Source organism: Podarcis cretensis (assembly GCF_951804945.1).
Source record: "Podarcis cretensis genome assembly, chromosome: 8".
In the NCBI taxonomy this organism is placed as follows: Eukaryota; Metazoa; Chordata; class Lepidosauria; order Squamata; family Lacertidae; genus Podarcis; species Podarcis cretensis.
The window spans coordinates 38,904,538-38,923,825 of NC_137177.1; the positions used below are offsets into that span (position 1 = coordinate 38,904,538).

General features: G+C 48.6%; 1 protein-coding gene and 1 long non-coding RNA gene across 2 annotated transcripts in view; both read right to left on the reverse strand.

Annotated features, from left to right (window-relative positions):
• Positions 1-19,288, reverse strand: part of LOC307222929 — a 39,951-nt gene that overhangs the window by 20,072 nt on the left and 591 nt on the right. The window contains exons 2-3 of the long non-coding RNA XR_013841914.1: positions 15,788-15,901; positions 6,106-6,160 (exon numbers count right to left, since the gene is read on the reverse strand). This is a non-coding gene — a long non-coding RNA (uncharacterized lncRNA). The remainder of the gene's footprint in view (positions 1-6,105; positions 6,161-15,787; positions 15,902-19,288) is intronic.
• On the reverse strand, positions 2,104-5,021 carry CEBPA (CCAAT enhancer binding protein alpha). The gene has a single exon (XM_079988460.1). It carries the CDS (start codon positions 4,921-4,923, stop codon positions 3,745-3,747), a length of 1,179 nt encoding a protein of 392 aa, XP_079844586.1. The 5' UTR covers positions 4,924-5,021; the 3' UTR covers positions 2,104-3,744.

A 19,288-nucleotide genomic window follows, 5' to 3' on the forward strand; every position in this document is an offset into this window, starting at 1 on the left:
TGAATTTATTTGCAGCTCGTTTGCATGCCCAGCTCTCTTTGCAGTGGGCAAGTGAAGCACAGAAATCTGAGCCACCAAAAGGCAGCGAAATGTGATCAGCTTCATAGTACTGCCTTATGCTGGGGAGAACGGCAGAGAGATTTGGGAATATAAGGAGAAAAACAGTTTAGAAACAGAGGCTGATCTCTCTCTCTCTGCTAGTGGCACTTTTTGCTCTCTCTTTTTGCTGAGGAGCCAGTGGTTAGGAGAATGCAGCCTAATGATGCAGGAAATGGACAGAGTTGCTCAAATAAGCCACTAAACCAGGAAGGAACAGTGACGGGTGATCTGAGAGTTTTTGGGTGCTGATCCCAGTAAAGGTAGCTAAACTCGCTTCTCTGCATTTAACTCCCACCTTGCAAAAGAGACTAGAAAAAGAAATACAGTGTATTCAGGTCTCATGACATTTTTCATTTTTACCTAAAAGCTGCAGTGGGCTCAGAGCACAATTGGATAAGCAGCACTGAGAAAGAGCTTGTAGCACTCATCAAACACACCCTGCCCCAAAGGCCCAAGTAAGCTTCCATTGCAGTGCTCATAGCAGCTTTAGGCATCAGGGAGGGGTGATTTAGAGCAGGGAGATGACTGCCACTGTTCTGTCCAAAGCTTTGGGCACCATGGAGGGGACATCAGAACAGGGAAAGGACACAAGGCAAAAGGACTCTCCCTCCCTTCCACCAGGATGGACTTTGACAATATGGTGCCCTGAGCAAAGTCAAAAATTCCCCCCCCCCCCAAAAAAAAATATTTCTTATTTTCACAATAATTCCTTTTGGTATAAGTTGCTTTTTAAATTTTGTGCCCCCTCGGCTCTGCGCCCTGTGTAAGGGAACCATCTGCACGGCCCTAAATCCAGCACTGCCTCCCCAGTGCCACTCCTCCAAGCGAACTAAAAGCCTCCCACATAATAACCTGGCCACAGATCTTGGCTGCTGTGGCCCCAGTCTCTATCATAGAAAGTTATGAGTACACAAATTATTTTTGCTGAGAGAGCCCTGCCCACACAACTCTGCGTAGCCTCGGAGAAATGACTCTTGCTGGGGATCCTTTCTTGGTCTCCTGGAGGGAATTCCCACCACAGCCAAGTGGCTGTTTGCAAGTCTGCTCTGATTCCCAACATCATCACCATGATGATGATGTACCTGTGCAGTCTCTCCCCTATCCCTTTTGATAAAAAACATTTTGACAAACACCAACAGCCCAGGTTAAAGTTGCAATACTAGCACATGCTTACTCAAAAGAAATGGGTGTCATGCTACACAACTGAGCAAAAGAAATCCTCCTCCCCTCCCTCAAAATATTATTTTTAAAATAAATAGGCTGACCTTATCATACCGCCAGATGCAGTAAGAAGTGGGGGGGGGGAGCACCCACCCTAAACTTCATTTACATGACTAAAGTAAAAGTAACATTTCCCATAAGGGTCACAGCCAAAACAGAGGTGGTGTTGGGGAGAAATAATTCTGTAAAATATAATTTAATATTTTTCATTTAAAGTGTGTTCAAAATGTATGGTGAATTGTTAAAGAGAATGTTTACTATATCTGTGTTACCTTCTACAAAGCATTGTCACGGGATTACCTGCATCCCTGTCTCTGCGGCCTGAAACACTGAGTATTTGGCTCAATTCATTAGATGCAAGTTAAAATCTCATTTAAAAAGGCACCTTCTAATCAAAGCTGGATCCTGTTGAACAGGTGCAAGCCTCTTCTACCAGCACATCTGCAGCCCAAAACCAAAACGCATTCAGCAAGTCCAACCATGTTCAGTAAAGCTTACTCCCATGCAAGCATGCAGGGGCATGGATCCTTAACAGTACAACCCTAGGCATGCCTACTTAGGAGTAAGCAACATTGAGTGTCATGGGATTTATTCTGAAGTATGAATACACAAGATTTTGTCCAAGAGCATTTTTCTGTCCAATCGCATCCCCTGCCCACTATAGCATACAGATAAAATAATCTGGTATTACATGCTTTTGACAGTCAGTTAAGAAACAGTCATGTGAAACCCCTTTGCTCACATGAAGTCCCAAAATAATAGAAGCCACACAGACAAAAAGGGTTATGGCAGAATATTTTACATTTTATTTATGACTTTTAAAACCAGGATATTTAAAGTCCTGGATCTTTGTTTAGCTCCAAAAATACACCATATATAAAAACACATTGATTTCCAGGAATTCACACTTAAAAGAAGACAAACTCTTAAACATTTTTACTACCTGATACTAAGAGGATTCAGAATTGGCACTTAGGTAAAAATTCAGTGCTGTTTCTTTGGAGGAGAAGCACCAGCTGGCTAAAAGTGCTTACTGGGACTTGGGATCCTAAGTGGGGGGCACAGACAAAACAGAACCGCCTCCCCTTCACTCTCCAAAGAATGGAAACTCCGCACAGACAGAACTCGGTGCAGCTGGGACCCCAGAGCCCCACCTCTGCACCTCCAAGTCAACAACAAGCGTGGGAGACTCTCTCTCTACCTGCCTTCAGGTGGGAATCCCAGGCAGGTCATACTTGCTGGAATTAAAGAAGCAACTCCAAAGTTGGCTTTCACTGTCAAGGAAGCCAGCGGGATTATTACTTTTTCTTTTCAAAGAGACAGGACACCACTAGTTCCAGCTGGTGAGATGGCAAGGATCGAAGCAATAAAATACAAAATATTAATAATAATAACATTAATAAAAAGAAGGCTCAGCAGACACCGAGGGGACCCCTTCTTGGCTTTCACAGTACAGAAGGCACAGGTGGGATGAAGGACAGGAGGGAGAGAACTTGGGAGGGTTAGATCAGTCAATACCCGCATCCAGAGGTCCTTCAGTTTGGGGGTTTGCCACCATTAGCATACAGTGCAGGCCAAAAATGCTGCTCTTCGCTTGGGTAGGAAAGACCCCTCCCATCCCAAAGCTGCCTTCTGGGGTGACCGTTTCCCTTTGAGTCCCGAATTTCAGTCCAGGGTGGGGTTGAACAACGTGGTAATGGAGAGAAATCATGCCCCCCCATCCTTTCCCCAACCTGCCTCTCAGCCTTGTTAAGGTAGAGGTGGAGGGGGAATTCTTTTTGAAAAGTAGCAGCAGCAGAATCCCCCATTGCACACTGCTTCCCTCCTCACCCCGAGAGACTCCCCAACCCCCGAAGCATCAACAGGCGCCTCAGTAAAACGTCTCTGCTCCTTCCATTCTGCCACAAACTCGCTCCAGTCCGATTTCTGGAACCTTGAGAGACCGCCGAGTTTGCACCAGGCAGCCCAGGATCTGCCAGGCACTGACATTCCGGGGCGGCGGGGGCGCACCCGATTTCAAAACACCACCTGGCAAGTCCTGGGAAGAGTTCAGATTTCAGGAGAAAGACCCTACCAGGCTGTTGTCGGGGTCCTCCTCTCCCCGTCTAAGGCACAAAAGTCCCTGCGCATTTGGCTCTGCACCCTGCAAGTGGGGCCAGACTGAGGGATTTTTTAATTATTATTTTAGTCCCAACGTAGGTAAAGGGGTTGATTTTCTCACGCGCCCCCGGTGTGCGCCCCGGCACCTACTTGCGGGCAAGAAGGGCTCCCACCATAGTCTGCGCGCCGCAGCTTCCCCGGGCGAGCGCTTCAGAGCCCTCGCTGCTGGCAAGAAACAGAGAGAGAGAGAAGCTAGGAGAGAGCACTAGCCAGCAGCCCTTCTCGGCGGCGCGGGTCGGAGTCCGGCTCCGTCGGGGCGCGCGCTCAGGCGCAGCTGCCCATGGCCTTGACGAGCGAGCTCTCGGGCAGCTGTCGGAAGATGCCGCGCAGGGTCTCCAGCTCTCGGCTGAGCTGCTCGACGCGCTTGCGGAGCCGCTCGTTGTCGTTGCTCAGCTCCAGCACCTTCTGCTGCGTCTCGGCGTTGCGCTGCTTGGCTTTGTCGCGGCTCTTGCGCACGGCGATGTTGTTGCGCTCGCGGCGCACGCGGTACTCGCTGCTGCTCTTGTCCAGCAGCTTCTTGGACTTGCCCGACGACGCCGCGGACCCGCCGCCGCCGCCCGCCGCGTGGAGCCGGTGGTGCGCGTGGTGCGGGTGGTGGGCTCCGCCGTGGGGGCTGGGCGCCGGCGTGGGGGGCGGCGTGGGCTGCCCGCCGGGCTGCAAATGCACCGTGGTCTGGGCGCAGTGCGCCACCTGGTACTGGAGGTGGCTGCAGTTGGGCCCGGCCGGCGGCGGGTAGAGGGCGGCCAGCGCCGCCGCCTCGTCGTCCTCGTGGGGCTCCTGCTTGATGAGCAGCGGGCGCAGGCCGGGCAGCGCCGGTCCCCCGGCCAGGCGCTCGTAGGCCGCGCCGGCCTCCAGCTTGTCCGCGTAGCCGTAGAGCGGGCCGCCTTGCGGGAAGCCGGCGCCCGGCATCGCGGCTCCGACGCCGTACTCCAGGCCGGCCTTGGCGGCGCGCTCCTGCTTGTTGTGCTGGAAGAGGTCGGCCAGGAACTCGTCGTTGAAGGCGCCCGGGTCGATGTAGGCGCTCAGGTCGATGGAGTTCTCGTGCTCGCAGATGTCGGGCAGCTCCGAGGCCGGGTAGCCGTAGGCGCCGGCGGCGGGCAGGTGCGGGTGCGCCCCGGCGGGCGAAGCGGGCTGGTGGCGCTGCTGCTGCTGCTGCTGCTGCTGCTGCTGCGCGGGCTGCAGGGCGTGCGGCTGGAGGGCGCTGCTCTGGGGGGGCCGCGGGTCCGCCTCGTAGAAGTTGCCCGACTCCATGGAGTAGCTAAAGCGGGCCGCCGCGGCGCATGGTGGGGGACCCGCTGGCTCCAGGCTGAGGCTGCACAGGCTCTGCCGCTTGCACGGATGAGTCTTTCCTACTCCCTTCGGCTCTCGGCTTGCTCCCGGGCTGCCTCCTCCAGCCCTCGGCCTCCTATTTATACCCCCCGCTTCGCAGGCAGAGCCGGGCATCGCCCTCTAGTGTCCAACCTCCTGGGAACTTTGACCGGCCTCGCCTCCTTTCGGCGGAGCTCGGATCCCCGACGGGGCCTCCCCGGCTGCCCTGCCTGCCTGCCTGCTTGCCTGCTTGCCCGCCCACCGCCTCCTCCTCCGGGCTGCCTGCCTGGACGGGACGGACGCCAGCGCCCTGCAGAGGGACGCGCACCTGCCTGCCTGCCTGCCTCTGAGGACCCAGGAGCGGCTTCATAATGCACATCGGAGCCGGATCGTTTGCTTCCTCCCACCCCACGTAACACACATACACACGTTAATCGCAACACGGTTCCTGTCCCTTTCGTGTCAGTTGTACGCTGCATCACACAACTGCGTGAAATGGATTTTTGGAGCCTAACTACTACACTAAACGCGTGTTAACTAAGCGCCGCCCCCAGCACGTTCTCAGTATATCAGTTCATTCTGAGAAGCACCTTTGAGGAGAAGGAATTTAAATAAGAGAAGCAGTCCGCTTGTGTTGGGAGACCGCGGGCGCGATTACCTTTCTGCTGGCTCCAGCTGCCCCCCTCCCCCCCCAAAAAAAAAGTGCTCCTGTTGTCACGATTCTTCGGGCATCACTGAAATCTCCCCACCCCATCTTGCCCCACTTTATACAGACACGCATTTGCTTCTGTTCTGATTTGAAAAGCGGGGGAAAGGCAACCCAGGCACCGAATCCATTCCACAGTGCAAGTATAACCATGCAGCTTGGATCTCGGCCAAAATGTCTTTTTATTTTCTAAATTGCCAGGCAGATTAATACTGTCCAAAGGCTTTAACAACCTGGAAACTCAGATAAGGAGCTCTCTGAAGTGCCCAGGGAAGTCCAAGGTACTTTCAGTGTGCATTCCAAGAGAGGTGTGTGTATGTATGGCTATGTGTGTGTGTGTCTGTGCACACCTGCCTGGAGAGAGAGAGAGAGAGAGAAATGCCTTCTGCCCTTTTCAGAAACGTTTTCCTTGTACTTACAGCCTTTGCAGTTGCAAACATCACCATCAACAACAAATAATAACTGAGGTGTAGTAGAGGAACATCCCTCAACCTGGTGCTGTCCAGGGGCTTTGGATTTGGATTACGTATGGGAAGACTCAAGACAAGGACTGAAGAGATGGGGCTTCAATTCCCCCTCATTCACTTAGGGATGAAGTTTGCCTAGCCTACCTTACAGGGTCGTTGGAAGGACAGGAGGAAGGACCATATTCACTTTCATGAGCTCCTAGGAGGAAAGAACAAGTAGAAATATGATAGATATAAAATACAAAATTTATCACTTTGGTTCACCCTTTCTACCTTTGAATCAGTTGCAGCCTGAACCTAAATGCATGTACTGAGACTGCAGCCTTAACCCCCCACACCAGGGATAAGCCCAGTGGAATTCAGTCGGCCTTACTTCTGAGTAGGCATGGCTAGGGTTGCACTGTTACTCCCAAAGAAGCATGCTTAGAACTGCAGTTATTTTGCAACTTAATTTTGCTTGTTTACTTTGAAATAAGTCCTATGGAGTTTATTATTCGTTAGTTTGTTGCATTTATGTTTACATCCAGACAGCTCAAGGTGGCATATGCAGTTCTTCCTCATTTTATCATCACAACAACCCTGTAGCTTAGGCTGAGAGACAGCGACTGGTCCAGGGTCACCCCGGGAACTTCACGGCCGAGTGGGGACATAAACCCTGGTCTCCCAGGTACTAGTCCAACATGCTAACAAACTGCACCACACTTTGAGTCTTTTTGCAACAGCACAATGAGAGCGTTTTGGACCTCGCTTGAGCAATCCAGAGCAGGGGGAACCAACATGGTACCCTCCAGGTTTGTTGGATTCCAACCCACATCATCCCCAGCCATCGATTAGGGCTAATGGAAATGGGGAGGGGGGCACCATGTTGGCTACCTCTAATCAAGAAAACCAAAGCATTCTGTAATCTCATGCCTAGTCCAGCAGACTATTTGTGAGATGTACGTTCCTAAACGGAATGCCTCCCTTGTGGAATTGCAAATTAGCAACTGGGATAGACAGACCCACCTAACCCTCAAAGCCTTTCCTCCCTCAGATTGTACTTCCAGACAACTTCAAGACTTCCCTCTATTCTTTTCTTCATGCTGATGTCAGGGCTGAGCTGTAGAAGGCAGCCTGAAGCAGGTCCAGATCAAAGAGCAATGAGGAACTCAGTCCCACAGGAGGCAGTGATGGGCTCCAACTTTAAAAGGTTAAAGTCATGGAGGTGAGGTCTATCCACCAGCAATGGTGGATATGCTCTACCTCCATGGTTGCAGGCAATAATGCTTCTGAATACCAGTTGCTGGAAACCACAGGTGGGAAGAGTGCTCTTGTGCTCATTTCCTGCTTGTGCGCTTCCCACAGGCACCTGGTGGGCCACTGTGAGTAAAGGATGCGGAACTAGATGGGCCACTGGCCAGATCCAGCAGCTTGTCTTACATTCTCATGAGGATCAGAAGAGAGGAATAACACATGTAGACCTTGTGGCTCAAGCAGAATTTGGCTAGAAACCCTTTCATGATCATTCATAAGTCAAAGGAGGAGGGGAGAGTTGGATGGATTCAGTTCTGAAGGTTCTTAGCTGAGGAGTTGCAGTGACTTGGCTCACCACCTGGGGCAGCAGTCAGCAGTTCCTGAGAAAGCGCACTTGTCAGATTTTGGTACCCAATGCAATACTTTCTGGACACGTACAGGTGTCTGATGCTCAGTCCAGCAACAACAAATAGGGTAACAGAATACATGCTTTCACCAGACATAGTCTTGGTTTCAATCTCCTGTTAAAATAACCAGGTAGCAGGCAATGTGTAAAAGACCTCTACCCAAGATCCTGGAGGGTTGCTGCTAGTTAGAGCAAATGATTCTGGGGTTGGCTACCCCTGCCAGAATGGAATGGGTGTATGTTTTAGCTGCTGCACCTATCTAAAAGGCTCCAAACATGATCAGACTCATCCGTCAAATGTGATGAAGGCCTGGAGTTTGATGTGAATTTGCAGCTGTTTGTGTACCTGTGCTGCTGGGTCCCCCCCCCCCCCGCAGTGTCTATTAATTTTTATTCATTTATTGCATTTATATCCCACCTTTTCTCCAAGGAGCTCAAGGTGGCATACATGGTTCTCTTCCTTTTCATTTTATCCTCACAACAACCCTTTGAGGTAGGTTAGGCTCAGAGACTGTGATTGGCCCAGTGAGCTTCATGACCAAGTAGGGATTTGAACTCTGGTCTCCCAGGTCTCACCTCTCCTCAGACCCTGAATCAGAAGCAATATTTGTAAAACTGAAGTTTAAGTCCTCCCACTGACCTAAGCTTGGGAAAGTAAAATAGCAACACCTTTTTTTTCCTTCCCCACACAGGTGCATGGAACTGACTGATATCATAGCCAGCCAAGAGGGGATTAACCCTACAAAATTTCAGAAAGGTAGATCCATGGGTTTCTGTGCTAGTCAAGAATAGATGACAAGGTAAAAGGTTATTTGCCTATTTAAAAGTTGTTTTTTGCTTAACTTTAATTGTACATCACTTAGAAAATCTATATTATGAGGTATATAATAAATATGAATATTATTACTTATTAGGCTAGGAGAGGATCAAATGAATAATGATTTAACAGGCTTTATTTGGAAGTGTGGCGTTTCCGTGTGCTGCGCTGGTGTTGGCTCGCCAGAGCAGCTTCGTCACGCTGGCCACGTGACCTGGAAGTGTCTCCGGACAGCGCTGGCTCCCGGCCTCTTAAGTGAGATGAGCGCACAACCCTAGAGTCGGACACGACTGGCCCGTTCGGGCAGGGGTACCTTTACCTTTACCTTTACTATTTGGAAGTGTGTTAACTAAATGCTCCATCTATTTAAACTTGGCAGTTTTAAAAAATTGGCAAGCAACAGATATGTGGCTGACACCATTGAGTAAGTTATGCCTCTTTCCCAGAAGAGGCACATACAAGCCCTGAGTTTGGTTTTGTTGCTCCATTTGCTCCAAAGTCTGTCTGAAGAGCTGTGTACATTTATTTTCTCTGTGGCTTATTTCCACCCAAGGCAAGAAGATGAACACCATCTGCCATGATGTTGTCAGATTTCCATCCCATACAACTAGTGTGCATGAGAAAACTGTGTGGCCATGGTTTTAAATAGACATCCTTAATTTGTAAGGAGAACACATGACACTCCGATTTGCTTTGCCGCCACCACAAGTATCTTTACAACCATTTGCTACATGTGTGTCTAAGAACGCATGTTTGAATGCATTTACACACAGCACCTTGCATGAAAGGTCAGATCTTTGCTGGAGTCTATTGCTTTAAGAAGGGACGCGGGTGGCGCTGTGGGTAAAAGCCTCAGTGCCTAGGACTTGCCGATCGAAAGGTCGGCGGTTTGAATCCCCGCGGCGGGGTGCACTCTCGTCGCTCGGTCCCAGCGCCTGCCAACCTGCCAAGCAGTTCGAAAGCACCCCCGGGTGCAAGTAGATAAATAGGGACCGCTTACTAGCGGGAAGGTAAACGGCGTTCCGTGTGCTGTGCTGGCTTGCCAGATGCAGCTTGTCACGCTGGCCACGTGACCCGGAAGTGTCTGCAGACAGTGCTGGCTCCCGGCCTCTAGAGTGAGATGAGCGCACAACCCTAGAGTCTGTCAAGACTGGCCCGTACGGGCAGGGGTACCTTTACCTTTACCTTATTGCTTTAAGAACATAGCTGAAGTATCCTGTACCCAGAAATGTACTCTTACCCAGAACTATTCCATGGAGGAGTAGTTATTTTAAAGAAATAACAAAGGAATTGATAAGAAAATAGTGTGGTGCAGCATTTATATTAAAAAGCACAGAAGCATTTAACTAATATTGCAACTCATTTAAACTCCTAGTCTAAAGGAAAAAAGAGTTACTACACTTTTAGAGGAAAATAAAGTGGAGGGCTTACAGGATTCCATAGTTTGCAAAACGTTACCTATCCAGGCTAAGATGAACTATTCCCGCAGCTATCTGGGTGTGAGGATGTGAGAGACCAAGACTAGAAGCAGGATCAGGAATTTGGTGCCTTTGTGATTTCAGTTCTTTGGGAAATCTCTCTGAACTTTCATGCTGCCAGCCAATGGAATCCTAACCAGGCTTCTTGATCCAGCACTGACATCAGTGTGGTGTTGCATGGAAAGTTGAAGGGGTCTGGGAATCTCTAGTTGGGCATGCACAAGTGAGGGACAATGAGGGGTTTACTGATATGTACGTGGGTGTGCACAGGGCCAGCCCACCTATGAGGCAAGGTGAAATGACGACCTCAGGTGGCAGGTTCCATAGAAGCAGCAGATCCTGATTTTGATCTTTCTCGCCCTCCCCCTGTCACGGTCTGGTTCACAGGCGATCGAAGTCCCGGCAGGGGACGTCAGGACTGGGGGCAAGGTGGCAGGGTGGGAGCAAGAACGGGGGTCCAGAAGCCAGGAGTCAGGAAGCCAAGAGTCCGAGGGTCAGGAAGCAGGGAGTCATGAAGTCAAGGGTCCAAGGATCAAGAAGCTGGGAGTAAAGAAGCCAAGGTTCAAGGATCAGGAAGCAAGAAACCAAACTCAGCAAGGCAGGAAGTGTCTTGCTGTGGCAAAGAGCCGAAGGAAAATGCTGACCTTATATCCCTTCCCAGCTCTTGCCACCAGGTGCTGTGAGTTACCAATCGGCCTCAGCTGTGTGGCCACGCCTTGCCTCTTCAGGACAAACTTAGGAAGGCCCCAGTCCTGCAAAGTCCTATTGGTCACAGGGCCTGGCTCCTGCACGCACACCTGATACCCCCTTGTTCCTGGTGTAGATCCTCCCTGGCACCTTCTTCCCTGGCAGGGAGAGGGGGTGCCATTTTGGGAGGGGCAGCTCAGGTGCCAAAAAGTCTTGGGACTGCTCTGGGTGTGCACAAGGCAGGGTGTGTGAGTATCTCTTCAAGATAACCTCTTGAACAGATTTGCTACTAGGCAGCAAATATTCTGCATAGGATTTCCTGGCCTGTCAGGACACCTGGAATGAGATGCTATTGTTCTACTCACCCCAAATTTACATATCTATATTTGACCCAGGAAGCCTGTCTTGGGAAGTTAAGATAAGGGTCTTATGTTGGGAACTCTGCATCCAGGGACATTTTTGTTGCCATTATCATCATTTCAGTGATTGAACCATCAAGGTTCCTGTCATACAATAACTTGCTAGAGAGGGTCAGAAAAGAAGTAGGAGTGGTGGGGTGCAATTACCAGAGTCTGCTGCTGTTCATGCCAATTTCTGGTCTGGTTACAAAGATCAAACGACAGCCAACATAACACCATGTTTAGCTTTCACAAAGGCATCTGGCTTCACTGTCAAAAGTACACATTGGCATTCTGTTTTTTTTTTTTTTTAAATAATATTTATTAAAGATTTTCAAATATAACAAAAAAAGAAAAACATCCAAATTTAAAACCTTATTTTCATTGGGTTCTTTCCAGGACTTCCCCTCCCCTCCCCCTCTTGTATTCCAGTTCTTTCAAATAGATTCAACAAATTCTTACCCCAAATTTTAAAATTATTATCATTGGCCCAATTTAAAAAATATTTTCCCATCCCCTAAAATCGACCTGTTCCCTTCCGCGAGTTCCCCTCTTTAATATGCAATACAGATTAAGATAAACAGAAAAATAGAAAAAGGAATAAAATGTAATTTAACACCCTTTGGATTCCAAATTTCCCTCCCCCCCCTTCCCGGTTGCGTTCCCAATGTCCGTCACTGTCTACTGTCATCCTGGAGCTCCCACATCTAAACCACAGTCCTTCACCAATCCACTTTGCCGTCTTTTTATTAGTCTTTGCCGTCTTTTGGTCATCTTTGATTTCACATGTCCGATCTTGGAAGGAGTCTATCTTCCAACTTTATCCAGTTCTTGTTATTCTTGTTGTTCTTATTGTTCTCTCTCCTCCTCTTTTTTTTTTCCCCCTGCTCTCCTGCAGAAATGTTCTAATTCCAAAAAGTTTCTAATTCCTCTGCAGAGGCTTTGTTATTCAGGAACAAAACATTACGTCAAGTCCCTTCCATTCTTCAATAGATAAATCTATTGTCTCCTTTAGTGTGTAGACCTCTGTAGACAAAATAGTGTTCCATTTCTGCAGTTTCCCAGGCGATAAAAAGTCCTATTCAAATTCAATGCCAACAATACTTGTAGTGTCCCACAGCTCCTCTAGAGGGATTATAATAACTCAGTTTCCTTCCCGATCAGACCCAACAGTCAAAGTAACTTATTATTCCTTGTTTTAAACAATTTATATCCAATTTGTAACAAATGTGACCAGCAAAGTCCTCGTAACAAAGTTCTCTTTTTGTTCTTCCGCTTTGACAGCTCCTTTGACAGCTGTCAAAACCTCTATTTCTCCTCTCCCGGCGCTCTTACGGATCGCTCCCGGGGTTTCCGGGGGGGGGGGGTGCATTTTAGTTCACATTCCACTTTTCTCCTCCAGCCCAGTCTTATAATTTTCCATCACAAAGTTAATAACTTTATCAAAGAAAAAGGTTGCGCTCGATCTTAGTTGTCAAATCCTTTGTTTTAGCTCCTCTACAACATGGGGGAGGCTGACTTCCTTTTTGCACCTCCCCCGCTCGCTCCGAATTTAAAAAGAATTTTTCCCCTTTTTTAATCCAAGTTCCAATTACTCACGGGTTATTCTTTTAAAGTCCAAATTTTCAATGGAAGAAGTCAGCGCTCTCCGTCGAATGGCATGCGGCTTCACTCGGCAGGGGAAGCGGAGGACTCACAGCACTACCACCGACCCCGTCACCTGCTCCGCAGCCTTTAAAAAGGCTCCTTCGCGGGTCGGGGGGGCGCAAACGGTGCCCGCCGAGTCACCATGCCCATGGGTTTCAGCGCCCATGGTTTTTAAGGGTCCCCGCGTCGCCGGCGCGGTAGAACCCAGCCCCTGCCGAGCAGGCTCCCTCCGGAGCTCGGAGGGAGTCCGCCATTCGGCGATGGCGCCAACCCGGAAGTCCCCAAAAGTACACATTGGCATTCTGGTGCAGCATCAGAGATCGAGAGCCTCAAAGTGAACTTGAAACATGCCATTCTTCTATCCCCAGAGATGCAACTGCCCAGAATATTTTACCTAAAAAACATATTGTATTTTTTCATCTATAAGATGCCCCCATGTCTAAGACGCCCCCTATTTTTGGGAACTCAGATTTAAGCAAATGGGGGAAGATGTAACCGTGTATAAGACGCCCCCTAATTTTTGACATTATTTCTAAGGGGGGGAAACCTAGTCTCATACATGGAAAAATACGGTAATTTGCAAGGTATCAGCAACCTCACTCCACCATCAGGCCCATCACCCTTAAAGGAACAAAATGGTCTGTCACAGGTCAGATGCAAAACAGAGCAGGAAAGTGGTTGGGTTTAGAAATCAATGGTGGCGGTTCTTATAAGAATGTATTTTTAATCTTTTGTTGGAAGCTGTTGGGGAAACCCAGCCAGATGGGTGGGGTATAAATTATTATTATTATTATTATTACTGTATTATTATTATTTACACCATCTTTCATTTTGAGAAGAAATGCTAAACAAAACACCACAATAAAACTAATTCAATAAAACCATCACAATAAAACAACATCAAACTATCAGGAATAGCGAGAACTGGTGTTAATGCACAGGAAAATGCTCTGGTAAACAGGTACATTTTCAGTTATTGGCAGGAATGATTATCATTGGAGCTCACCTGATCTCCATGGGAAAATCATTCCACAAGGTAAGTGTCAGCATGGAAATGTGTTTGGTTTTTTACCCCCCACCCCACTCCCCCATGAACAAACAAAAAACCAAACCCCAGTGCTCCCAAGACAGTTATATACAAGTTGGAACTCTAAGTTTAATAAGGAAGGAGAAACAAAATCCTCTACACATTTTTCCGATTCCAACTGGAAAATGTGCAAAAGGAAACTCTGCATAATGCTATTCTCTGCAAAATAAACTTCTCTTCCCAAACTGCCACTTGCATGGATGGAAAGAGTTTTTTGTTTTTTTTAAAGAGGTCACTGGAATGACAGCTGAGAGGTTATACTACCTCAGGTTAATCCATTATCCCATACAGAAGTTACATTTAAGATGTACATGCTCCTGCATAGCTTTGGGTGATGGGGTACCTGAGAGCATCTGAAATGGGGGTGGCTAGCCGTTTTCAGCCAAAGGAGTCACATCCACTCTTGGCCAACCCTCTGGGAACAGTATGCCAGCAGTGGGTGAAACCCCCTTGCACTGTTACATGCACATCCAGGACAACCCGTTCAGGGTGCTGGGTTCAGCAGACAGTTCTAAACCTCTCAATCCACCCCTGCACAGTGTTTGCTTTAAAATGCTTTTCTTTTTGTAGCCACCACCACTACTGGTCCAGGAAAATGTGCTTGGTGCCCTGGATCAGGCCCCAGACCCCAGGTGAGCCACCCTGGTCTATAGTTGTGATGGCCTGGGATTTGGACTCGGAGGCTGAACCTGAGGAATCCCAGCCTGCACAGGAGTCCCCACCTCCAGAACCAGCTGAGCCGGGGCTGGGGCTTGAGCCTGAAGGGTCCTCACCTGTGCTGGATCCCCAGGTGTAGGCACCAGCTGAGTCTGCTCTGGCTCCTGAGGTGATGGAGGACCCATTGCCTGCAGGTGCTCCACTCTTAGCCCCGTCAGGGTAAGCTGAGGTTGCCTCTGGCTCCGGTAACCCTCCAGCCTCTCCTGAGCTGCAGAGGCTCAGGGCAGAAAGGCGGAGGAAACTAAGTTCCCGCAGGAGGAGTGCTCGCCTCCAGGCCAGGCGAGGCGAGTCACCTGTGGGCAGGAGCTGCCCTATGCCTCGGGGCAGATAAAAGCCAGCCAGGCCCAGTCCCAGGTTGGGGGAGCAACATTGTTGGTAGCCTGTTCCTGCCTGCACCCTGTCCTGCTCTTCTGCCAGAGTTCCTGATCTCACCCGACTCCCTGCCTTGGACCCCGCTTCAGCTTTGATGGACAGCCTCTATACTGTACCCTCGGACTGGACTTGGACCTCGCCACATGGTTGACCCTCAGGACCAGCACAATAGTCTAGAAAGGAGTCGTGGAATGCATTAATAAAGTGGCTGCCTCTTAAGGAAGGTTTTGTGGGCATTATAAGTGCCCCTGAACTTAATTCTTCACCCAGGTGCTTGGGAGACCACCCTTTGCTTGTATTTCAGCTCTTCTGCCTCCAACATATTATTTAATATATTTATATCTCACCTTTGCTTCATGGAGCTCAAGCTGGCATACATAGTTCTCCTCCCATTTAATCCTCACAACAATCCTGTGAGGTAGGTTAGGCTGAGAGACTGAGACTGGCTCAAGATCATCCAATGAGCTTCATGGCTGAGTGGGTATTTGAACCCTGATCTCCCAGGTCTAGTCCCACACCACTGCAGCCACAGCAGTTGCTAGTGTAACCATGGCTTGGAGAAAGTGGATAAAGAAAACATCTCTTTCCCTCTTTCATGACACTAGAGACAACCAGCAAAGCTGAATGTTGGAAAATGTAGACAAAACTGTAATGCTTCATGCAGCACATGGGTAAACTATGGAACTCGCTCCCTCAGGAGGCAGTGATGGCCACAGACTTGGATGGCTTTAAAGGCGGATTGGACAAATTCATGGAGGATGAGGCTACCAGTGGCTACTAGCCACAGTGGCTATTCTCTGCCTCCACTGTCAGAAGAAGTAATGCTTCTGAATATCAGTCACTGGAAACTGCAGGAGGGGAGAGCGCACTTGGATTTCTATAGGCATCTGGGTGGCCACTGTAAGAACAGGATGTTCAACTAGATGAGCTATTGGCCTAATCCAGCAGGCTCTTCTTATGTTATTTTCTTATGTTATTATGTACTGTTCTCCAAGTGGGCCACAGCAAGTAAGCTTAAGTGCAGTTCAGAGGGTGCAAAGTATTCTCACCAGGACAGATATTTCACAGCTGGCTCCCTCATCACTCAACCATAGGAGCCTGGTGGCAAAAAGAGGGAATTACTGGAAGTGCCATGATGGTGATCCTTCCTCGCCACCCTCCCAGATGTTCCATCTGCTAAAGCTGGTGTTACTGCCATTGTGATTAAAAAATACAAAAGAGGACCACCAAAGAGACCCCATGATATGCAGCTCAAGATGATGAGCAAAAGTGACAGCACCCAGTAAACCAACCAGAGGAGACAGAACAGCAGCCTCCCTGCAGCTCATCAGGGGTCTGTTTCGTGAACTGAGTTGCACAGTCCCCATCCATTCTAAAGGAAAGTAGGAAGGAGAGAACGGTTCTGTAACTTGATCAAATAACCTGAAGGGGTCCCAGACCAAAGGTGGAGAACCTCAGGTCCAGGTTCCAAATGTGGCCCTCCAGTCCTCTGTATCTGGTCCTTGAAACTCTCTTAAGCTATGCTCACCCTTCTTTGCACCCTGGCTGGACTGTGCCCTTGAGCTCTGCTGTTGCCCCTTGCTTGTCTGGATGGAGAATAGAGGCAGATGGTGCATAGAAACTAGCCCACTGTACAAAGGTACAATTTAAATATGTTGCTCCACCCCCCTTTGCCTCTGAACCCACCCCCCACAGGCATGTTGCCTAGAAGGGAATGTGTCCCCTAGGCTAAAAATGTGCCCTCCATTTAGACCAATGAAGAGGCATCTCTGTGGCATAATTCAACTCATTTATTGAGATCTTTCTGGGTGGGATTTTTCCCCAGAAAGAAAAAAAGTTTGGAGGACTGGAATTTGGGGATATTGTTTATCAGTGGGAGCTGGTCTATTGGGGCAAATGGGGCACTGTCCCAGTAACTGCCTCACCTCATGCAGCCTCCACCTGCCTGTCTTCTTACTTACAAACAAATCCAAGGGATGGCACTACCTATCAGCCTCCTCCTCTGTTGAACTCCCCGCTCCAGTGGGCATCAGTCATCAAAGTGGCTTGCTACAGTGCAGATGACAAAGTCCTACAAGCCCAACATTTATCAGATGCATGAAGTGTAATCAAAAACTTACAGGCTATATATGGTCATGTTTCACCCCATTCTGACTGCAAAACTGAACTTGCAAAAAACAATATGCTCTCTATTATTCCATGTGCTTGGCTTGGTTTCCCTGCTGGCAAGTTCTGATCTATCAAGCAGCCTTCTGGAAACAGTTGAAGCTTTCTCTCCCCCAACCCTCCAGCCCTGCCTCAGTCTAAGAATCTTGCTTAATAGCTAGATTTGTTTACTATGAATCACAGGGTACCTTTCCTTACTATTATGTGTATTATGGAGAATGTTTTATAAATGCCCTAATAATTATGGGTGTGGGTTTTTGTCCTGCGGTTAATGAACTCCTTGGAAATGTGCTCCAGCCTCCACCAAGCTGTCAAAAACCCTCACAGCTTTTGGAGTAAAGAACAGGCGTGGCACTCAGTAAAGCCCAGGCATGAGAAAAAAGCATCACTCATTTCCAAATGGATGCTACTTTTTCTAATTCAGACTTGCTTGGAGGCTTTGAAAATCCTGTAGCAATTTTAAGGACGGCATCCATCATTCCTTCCTAGAGGAACTCGGTTGAGTGCCAATTAGTCTGGAAGTGCAACAGTCTTCCACCTCTCCCCAAAATAAGGGTGTGGGTCTTACATACTTGGGGAATCTCCTAGGTATGCAGAAGAACAGCAGATTTTAAATTAAAAGAAATATCCTCCCTGCAAAGTGTCCTGATGCCAGGAGAATTTACTATCTAACACGTGCCAATATAGGTGGATGCAGTTCATAAATTATGCAACAGGGGCTAAATTATTTAAATACAATTAATCACAAATACACCCTTTTTTAACCCCTTCTGTGATTGATACAGGATTAGATGACATGCCCCGAGATATTCAAGCACTGGCGGAGGAATAGGGGTGCGGGGGGAGCACACCGCTTCTGGCGGCACGATCCCAGTGGGGTGCCATCGTGGCTACCCCCCCACGCTGGGTGCCATGCCCCTAGGGCGCGCACCATGCGTTGCGCCCCTGCTGGAAGCACGTCACACCCCCGGGATGCGCGCCAGCTGCGCCCCTGCCTGCTCTCCGCCCCCCCCGCCGGAATTTGAAGTTCCGCCACTGTATTCAAGGTGTAATTTTTGAAGCACACTGATAAGAAATGAAAACTTTATGCCAAAGTCTTCCCTTACAGATAGTCAAATGCAGATTTAAGATATATTAAAGCTGCAAAATGTCTTCCTCTGGATGGTCTGGAAAATTTCTCCACCTTGTGTGCTAAACTGCCATTCATAGCCCTTTCCTCCATGATAGCCTTTTTGTCATGAATTTGTCTAATCCTCTTTTAAAGCCATCTAAGCCTCTTTTGGGAGAGAGTTCCATAGCTTACTTATGTGCTGCATTAAAAAGTCATTTCTTTTATCTGTCTAGAATCCTTCACAGTCCAGCTCACAGGAGCCAAGTCCTAAGGGCCAAGATCCCTCCCCCCCCATAAAATATTTGAAGGGTCTTCCCCCCCCCCCAGTTGATGGGCATTGCTATTCAAATGGGGTGTGTGTGCTGCATCTTGTGATTATTTTATTTAAGTTGGCACCCCTGGTCCAGCTTCATTAGATGTTGACAAATTTTTATTTTATGAAAGAGAAAAAACTGTTCACTATCCACTTTTTCCACACCCTGCATAATTTTATAAACTTTTGTCATGCTGCCTCTTACTGGCCTTTTCTCCCTAAGTGAAAAAGTCCTAAACGCTGCAACAACTCTGCAATATGCTTTTTTAAAGTGAGGTGACCAGAATGGTACAGTGCATTCCAAATGTGGTTGCACCATAGATTTGTATAGAAGCATAATATCAATAGTTCCTGCCCCCCCCCAATTCCTTTCCTATTGTTCCCTAGCATAAAGGTAAAGGTACCCCTGACTGTTATTGTATTATAGTGCATTGTTGGAAGCCGCCCAGAGTGGCTGGGGAAACCCAGCCAGATGGGCAGGGTATAAATAATAAATTATTACTATTATTATGACCGTTAGGTCCAGTCGTGGATGACTCTGGGGTTGTGGCGCTCATCTTGCTCTATAGGCCGAGGGAGCCGACTTCTGTCTGCAGACAGCTTCCAGGTCATGTGGCCAGCATGACTAAGCCGCTTCTGGCGAACCAGAGTAGCGCACGGAAACACCGGTTACCTTCCTGTTGGAGCGGTATCTATTTATCTACTTGCACTTTGATGTGCTTTCAAACTGCTAGGTGGGCAGGAGCTGGGACCGAGCAACAAGAGCTCACCCTGTGGCGGGGATTCAAACCACCCACCTACTGATCGGCAAGCCCTAGGCTCAGTGGTTTAGACCACAACACCACCCGCACTCCTAGCATAGAACTTGCCTTTTTTATTTAATGGATTTATTGCA